The 8,572-nt window shown below is 43.8% G+C and overlaps 1 protein-coding gene across 1 annotated transcript in view; it reads right to left on the reverse strand.

The window, feature by feature from the left end:
* Positions 1 to 4,064, reverse strand: part of CRCP (CGRP receptor component) — a 59,300-nt gene extending 55,236 nt beyond the window's left edge. Inside the window, exon 1 of the mRNA XM_058569498.1 lies at positions 3,964 to 4,064. Coding sequence (XP_058425481.1) covers positions 3,964 to 3,971 — 8 coding nt within the window. The 5' untranslated portion in view covers positions 3,972 to 4,064. The remainder of the gene's footprint in view (positions 1 to 3,963) is intronic.
* Positions 4,065 to 8,572: the final 4,508 nt, after the last annotated feature.

Consider the following 8,572-nt stretch of genomic DNA (forward strand, 5'->3'; position numbering starts at 1 on the left):
TAATCTTCCTCTTTTTTTTTCCTCCCCAAAGCCCTAGGGCATGGTTGTGTATCCTAGTTGTAAGTCCTTCTAGTTCTCCTATGTGAGCCACCACTACAGGATGGCAACTGACAGGTGGTGTGGTTCCGAGACCGGGAAATGAACCTGGGCCGCCAAAGCGGTGAGAGCGCTGAACTTTAACCACTAGGCCATCAGGGCTGGCTCTGCAAAATTCTTGATTGGTTTCAATAAGTCATTGACCCCTTGGGAGAAGTGAACAGGCTGCTACAGAGGAAAAAACTCTTGAAAAAACTCTTGATTCAAACTATTTCAAACTATTCAAACTATTAGGAAAATCAGAAAGTCTATATGCCCAGCAATTAGGAAGCTAGTGAATTAATTTATATTCACTAAATTAATGAAGTATTGTTACATTACTTCATTGAGCAAGTATTTGCTGAATGCCTACTATGTGCCAGATGCAGTGCTAAGCACTAGGTGAAGACACTGATCCCTGCCTTCATGTAACTTACACTCCCATGAGGGAGACAAGGCTCTAAAAAAGTACACAAATACCTATTATTACAACTTGTGATTACTCAAGGGAAAAGTAAACCAAGGTGCTATGAGAGACAAAAAGGAGGATTATTTTGGATTGACTGAAAACGAAAAGCAACTTCATGAAAAGGGGCACTCAACCTGAGCTATCAAAAGGATAAGAGAGGTGCACGACAGGGGGAAACGTCTACCAGGCAGAAGGAATAGCAATGCAAAGGTCCTGAGGCAGGAAAGGGCTTGGAAGGTTACAAACACTACCTGACTGCCAGTGGAAAGTGTGTGTGTTTGGGGGATGGGGACAGTGGCAAGAGTTAAGACTGGTGAGTAGGTGAGGTTATACGGAATCTTAAAGGGCCCAGTAAGGAATATGGATTTCCTCTAAGTACAGCAGAAAGCCAATGAAGTGTTTTACACATGGAGTACCTTGATCTAATTAATATTTTAAGCTCACTCTGGCTGCTGTGTGGAGAATAGAAGGGGGGTGGGGAATGGAAGCCAAAGGCTATTGCTTAACTCACACCAGAGAAGATGGACTACAAAGTCAGCAGTGGAGATGGTGAAAAGTAACTACATTCAAAATATATTCTGAAGGTGGAGATGACAGGACTGGCTGATGGACTGGATCTAGGCGTGAGGAAAGAGGGCTAGATTTTTGGTATAAACAACTGGATGGATGATGAGAGAAAAGGGCTAGAAATATACTTTTGAGAATCATCAGCAGATAGATGGGTAAAATGACCAAGGGAGAGAGTGTGGAGAGAAAGGGTCCCAGGACCAAGCCCTAAGATGCCACGAGATTTAGAAGCCAAGCAAGAGAGGAAGGAGGAGCCAGGACAGGAGACTGAAAAGTAGTCTTTGATGTAGGAGGAAATCCAGGAGAGCATGTCACAAAGCCAAGAGTCTCTAGAGCTTCTGTATCAATTGCTGCTAAGAGATCAAGAAAGTTGAGGCCAGCCATAAAAAAAGACAAAATCGTCCCATTTGCAACAACACAGATGGACCTTGAGCGTACTATGTTAACTGAAATAAACCACACAGAGAAAGACAAAAATCACATGATTTCACTCATATGTGGAAGATAAATAAACACATGGATAAAGAGAAGAGATCAGTGGTTACCAAAGGGGAAGGGAGTGAGGGTGGAGGGGTGGGCGAAAGGAGTAAAGGGGCATATATGTATGATGACAGATAAAAACTAGACTATTGGTGGTGAGCACGATGCAGTCTATAAAGAAACTGATATATAATAATGTACACCTGAAATTACACAATGTTATAAACCAATATGACCTGAATAAAATAAAAATTAAATAAAAATTACAAAAAAAAAACATTTTCATAGCAAAAAACCATTTTTACCTATAGTCATTGTTGTAGGTATGGTAGGATACAAGTGGCAAATTTGGAAATTCAAAAAAATCACAAACCATAAGATCTTTAGGCTTGTCTTTTTGAACTTTTATTTTAGTTCCACTGTTGAGACTCTATCACCCCATGCCATAAGAAAGCAGACAATATGCTATGGAATCTTGAGCTTCCAATACCCCATTGCTTGATACAATGACTTTGAGGTCCTTGGATAAAATGTGATATATGCAAATTCAATATGTTGCTGTTACTACTGCAGGAGTATAAGTAATAAAAGACTGTTATTAGTACTTAACGAGTGTTCACCTACGAATGTTCCTGAACTGATGGATTCCAAGAAAGAAACTTAGGTTTTACTGAATTGTTCCTTTGAAGGAAGTCAAAATTTATATTTAATGCACTTTATAATCAATGGTGTCTAAATGCCTCCGTCAGTGCCTAACTGCATACACAAAAATTAAACCTTCTTTCTATAATCTACCATAATAAATACTGATGGTATTTCTGTTATTTAAACACGTCTTTAGTTTTCTTGTTCATTTTCTGCTCTGGTTTCCAGCCAGTGTTCTATGTAAAGACATATTAAGTTACAGGAAAATGTAATCTCAAAATATTGTTTTTTAACCAACTTGCAGTGGTACTAAAAGCATTATATTTAAGTCAGTAAACAATGGAATATAATTTTTGAAATTAGAAGGTATTCTCTTAAAGTTTATTATAATCAATAAAACAACCAATCAATCAACAACAACAAAAGAAAGTTGGTGCCAGAAAATCAACTTTTGGATTTGACAAGATGCAGGATTCAGGCGATCCTCACAAGCCCGATTTCTGCAGACTGGTGAGGATGAAAGCCCAACAGAACGACTGGGAGAATCAGAGGATAAACAACACTTCTAAGAAGTTTTCTTGTGATGGAAAGCAGAAATGGAGCAATAGGCAGGCATGAATGCGGGAACAAGGGATTTTTTAAGATGGATAACTAAAGCAGGTTTGAATGCTGACAGGAAATGCTCTAGTAAAGAGGGAAAAATTGATAATGATGGCTTGGGCTAGAGTAATACAAACAAATGTTTTTCAAGTTGCAGATTAAACCCCATTAGTGGATTGCAAAATCAATTTAGTGGGTCAACATTCACCTTTAATAAAAGAGGAAAGACAATATCAGAGTGTACTGCCTACAGCAAAGGTAAGTGTTTTTTCATGAAGCTTTCATTTCAATTACATATATATACTGTGTTCTTAAAAAGTATGAAAAAACAGTACACATAACCATTAAAACACGAGGCAAAAGAACATAAAGCAAAATGTGAGTATTAAATAATCAGTGCCAAAGAGAACACAAAATAGGTATGCCTACAAGTCCATGTCAACCACGTAAAAACCCACATGCAGAGCAGCTGCAAAAACTTCCACTGGCACGCGGTACAATGAGCAAATATGGAACAGACGATGTGGAGTTAAATTGTTAGAACGGCTTTTACTCCCTCTACACACGCGTACACACCGCGCTGTTTCTGCGGTCCCAGTCCTGGCTCAAGCCTTCTCCCCACAAAACCCGCCCCTCCCCTCGCAGGGCTCGCTGCTGCTCATCAAACTCAGATACCACCCCTTCTGAGTCAGGGCTCCCCGGGAGCCCACTGCCCCGGGTAAAGCTTCTCCGTCTCTCCTCCAGATACTTCCAGGGTGGACTCGGCCTTTATACCTTCTAAGTCCCCCCCTCGGCTACCGGCCTGGGCTCCCCACTGTGACCCCGAAAACGCTAATCAATGAATGAAGGAGGGAGCAAGCACAATGAAAGGCAGCCGGGCCTAGCAGCACTCGGCCCATGTCCCAAGCACAGGGGGTGTAATGGAGCCGAAGGTTCAGAGGGGCAGAGCGAGAGTCCCTTTCTTCCCCGCCGCCCCGACCCACAGATCCTTCCAGACTGGGCCGGCGCCCTCCCCTCACGCCCCTAGGAGGGATCGCCCCAAGCCCACGTCTCTGGCTCCCAGGGGTTCTAGCCGTCCCCAGCTGTAAGCGTCAGACAAAGCTGGGAACGCGCCCCGGTCTGCTTACACTTCCATGTCGAGCCCGTCTCGTCGCCTCCAACCGCCAGCAGGGAACGAGCCCCACACCGCACCGCCACCTCTCAGCGCCGAGCTCCCAGTCGCCGGCTTCGCGCGCCGCGCTGCACGCCGGGAGCCTGGCGCGGGGACCGCCGCGGTGCACGCCGGGATCGCCGCGCGGCACGCCGGGAGCCTGGCGCGGGGGTCCCTCCGCGCTACCCGGCTCTGCTCGTGGGCTGGCGTCTGTGCCCTTCGCCCAGCCGGGCCTCAGACTGTTAGGCGTTTGCAGACAGAATTTATTTCATGTGTCGTTGATTTCGTATATTAGGGTATTAATAAATGAAGCTTCCAAAGACGTAATCTGGTTAGCAGACCTTTGCAGCGTTAAAATCCCGGCCCTGAGAGAGAAGTGACGGAGGAGGTGGGGTGGAGTGGAGGCGGCTCTAGGCTGCTGGAAATGTTCTATTTCATGATCTGGGTGTTGGGTACGCGGGTATGTTCAGTTTCTGAAAATTCAGTGAGCTGTACACTTAATGTGTACCTTTCTGTATGTATGTTATAATTGAATAAAATGTTTTAAAAGGTGAGAAAAAATCTCAGCCTCCCTTCTCTCTGTTCCCACTCTTTCTTGAGAGCTATTTGGCAAAAAAAGGATAAAAAGCCTGAACGACAAGCACACGGTCTCTGACCTTCCGGCCTTTTGGGACTTTACCCAAAGGGAATTGTCACATGGTTGAAGAACGACGCATGTGTAATGACGTTGTTCCTCAGAGAGCGCCTAAATGCAGAAGAATGGGGAATTGATAAATCATGTTTCAGCCGTACCGTATAATATTCAGCCGTGAGAAATCAGGTAGCATATTTGGTATGCTGGGGAAATGCTCAAGATAGGATTTTTAAATGATAGAAAATGATGTGGTGTGACCCTAATAATCTAAGAAAAAATAATGCATAGGAAAAAAAAATACCTAAGGGTATGGAAGATAGAACCACCTAATCTACTACATTTTGTCTTTTCAAAACCATAGGGGTGGGAGGTTGATGCCTATTATCTTCTGGACTTTTTGGTATGTTTGAAATATTTCTTTCTTATTTTTTTTTTTTTGTGAGGAAGATAGGCCCTGAGCTAACATCTGCCAATCCTCCTCTTTTTTTGCTGAGGAAGACTGGCCCTGGGCTAACATCCATGCCCATGTTCCTCTACTTTATATGGGACGCTGCTACAGCATGACTTGACAAGCCGTGTGTCGGTGAATGCCAGGATCCCAACCAACGAACCCGGGCTGCCGTAGCGAAGTGCGCACATTTAACCGCTTGCACCACCTGGCCAGGCCCAGTTTGAAATATTTCTTAAAGCCTGGGGGAAAATATGCCAAAATATTAACAGTGGCAGATGTCTTTAGATGATGAATCAATTGCTAATTTTTTTCTGCTTTTTTATACTTTTGTGTTCTATTGGTTATCATTTACTAAACTCATTCTCTTTGCAAGGTCCTTGCTAAGCACTTTGTTATTCCATGGTATTGACAGTTAATGGTGCAGGCTTTGCAGTCAGACAGCCTGTGATCCTGTTTACCTCAATCACTTTCCTAGAGGCTGTTTGACCTTGGGAGACTACTTAACCTTTCCTAACCTCAATTCCTTAATCTGAAAATTATAAATCTGTTAGATAATCCTTATAAATGCCTGGCACATAGTAAGTGCTCAACAAATATTAATTACTGTGACAGTACATCCGTGTCACTCTATGAGATAGATTCCATTGTTATTCAAATTTTGCTATTGAGGAAACTGAGGCGGACTTGGAGAGATTATGATTTGCCCAAGGTCACTCATCTAGGAACTTGTGCAGTAGGGATTCAAACCCAGGCAATCTGAACAAATACAGGAGGTGTATTAAATTGTTGATAGTGACCGATAATTGGATAAAGAAAATGTGCCATGTTAATACAATGGAATACTATTTAGCAATAAAAAGGAATGGAGTACTGACACATGCTATAACATGGATGACCCTCAAAAACATGCTAAGTGAAAGAAGCCAGACACAAAAGACCATATATTGTATGATTGCATTTATATGAAATGTCCAAGAATACACAAACCTATAGAGACAAGCAGTACATTAGTGGTTGCTTAGGGCTGGGAGAGGAGCATGGGAGGTGATGGGAATTGACAACTAATGGATACCAAGTTTTCTTTTGGGGGAAACAAAAATGCCCTAAAATTAGATTGTGATAATGGTTGCACATCCCTGTGAATATGCTACAAAACATTGAATTGTACACTTTAAATGGGTGAATTGTATGGTATCTGAATTATATATCAATAAAGCTGTTAGAATTTTTTTAACTGGTGTTTGCCTGTGGGGATTGAATTGGAAGAGAAGGGGAATTTTTAACATTTAACTTCACACATTCAGAATTTTAAAAAGATTTTTCAATGCACATGTTGTTATTAAATTACAAAAATATTTTTTTAAAAACAATGAATTTACTTAAAAATCAACAAGTAAATAAAAAGCCACCCCAGACTCAAGGGCTTGATTCATATGGAGAGTCCCCTGTACCTCCCTGGAGGAGAGCGGGCCCCACGAAGCGCTGAAGATGCTCATCGTGTTAGTCACTCAGCAAACATGTAGTGATGGCCCATTCAGTGCCAATGATACAACTGTGAATAATACACGCCTTCTGCCCTGGCCAGCTCACAGCCTAGTTGGGGAACCAGCTCTGGATATCAATAACTACAATACACTGTGTTTAAACTTGATGGAGCAGGTGAGGGAATGACTAATGAGGTGGAGAGGCGTCCCAAAGCCAGGGGAGTTTGAGCTGGGTTGGGGGAGGAGCATGCAAAGTCAAGGCTTCAGGGATGGGCTTCCAAGGAAGAGAGGCTAGTGCGTTTCGGGGCCCCGCAATAAAATGGCTAAGCTGCGGGTTCTCCAAGGGAGGACACCCTAGGACTTTGGGGACCATATGCAGTCACCTAACCTATCCTGTAGGGGCAGCCGGGTAGTCAGGAGTGGGGCCCTCTCCCAAGGGAAGGCTGCCCAGAAGGAGCCTGCACAATGAGATATCCCGGCCAACAAAGCTGGGCCGGTCAATGGCTGAAACTCCTGTTGACCCGTCCCCACTCAGCGCCTGCCTGCAGCTTTCCTAACTTGAAGCTGCCAGTATTAGGGATGCCTGCCTGTTCTGCACTAGACTCTTCCTTAGTTATTTTGATGCACCAAGGTGGAAATTTCAGGGGAGAGAGGCCAGGCAAGGTTTTCACTCTTCTGAGGCAGATAAGTCCTGTACAGCACTCAGCTCTCAGCTGAAAATGGGTGTCATCCATTGTCTGAACAACTCTGGCCCCCCAAGCTGGTAATGAGGATGGACACAGAAGCTTTGCCTATGGTCAAGATTCTGAAGGAAACACTAGCAAAATAGAGTGGGGTTGTGATCCCTTCCTTACTATGCCAGGAGCAGGAATTGTACACTCTTGGTGACATCCAATCATGGGTTGTGTTCCTGGTGACACATAGGAATGAGGCAATCAAGTGTGGTGGTTACAGATGTGGGCTCTGTAGCCAGACAGGCTGAGTTAAATCCAGGCTCTATCACTCACTAGCTGTGTGGCCTTAAACAAGTTTCTTAACCTTTCTGTACGTTGGTTAACTCATCTGTAAAACAATAATACCAGTGTTCTCTACCTTACAGAGTTGTTGTGCTTAGAATACCACCTGGCAAGTGGGAAGCATGGGGGTGGGGGGGAATGTTAACTATTATCCTACATTTCCAAAGCAAGGAAATAAGATTTGAATGAAGAAAGCTTTAAGTATAAGATAATATGTGGATGTCATCTAGTTCTCCTCATTGCAGATATGCTGTCCATCTTCTTGGGAAAACCATGAAGCCCTTCATTACCTATCTTGTCTTGGAACAGTTGACATGTATTGAGTTAGAGGCTTCGAGTAATAGAAATTGTTACATGGCAGTGCAGAGCTGAGGAAGGGACGTGGGGGCGGGAACAAGTGGTCAGCCCTATAGGGGCATTTTCCTGGAGTCTCTGTGTATAGTACACAGAATAATGGCTCCCTAAAGATGTCCACACTCTAATGCCCCAGAACCTGTGGATATGTTACCATACATGGCCAAAGGGACTTTGCAGATGTGATTACGGTTATGGACCTTGAGATGGGGAAATTGTCCTAGATCATTTGGATGGACCCAATCTAATCACATGAGTCCCTGAAAGAGGAGATTCTTTCCCAGCTGATGTCAGAGTCAGAAGAAGATGTGACTATGGAAGAATGGTCAGAAAGATGTAATGTTGCTGGCTCTGAAGATGGAAGAGGGGAGGGCTGGCCCTGTGGCTTAGCGGTTAAGTGCCCGCACTCCACTACTGGCGGCCCGGGTTCGGATCCCCGGCGCGCACAGACGCACCATTTCTCCGGCCATGCTGAGGCCGCGTCCCACATACAGCAGCTAGAAGGATGTGCAACTATGACATATAACTATCTACTGGGGTTTTGGGGAAAAAAAGGAGGAGGATTGGCAATAGATATTAGTTCAGAGCTGGTCTTCCTCAGCAAAAAGAGGAGGATTAACATGGATGTTAGCTCAGGGCTGATCTTC

The sequence above is a fragment of the Diceros bicornis genome, chromosome 26, assembly GCF_020826845.1.
Source record: "Diceros bicornis minor isolate mBicDic1 chromosome 26, mDicBic1.mat.cur, whole genome shotgun sequence".
NCBI classification, from domain to species: Eukaryota; Metazoa; Chordata; class Mammalia; order Perissodactyla; family Rhinocerotidae; genus Diceros; species Diceros bicornis.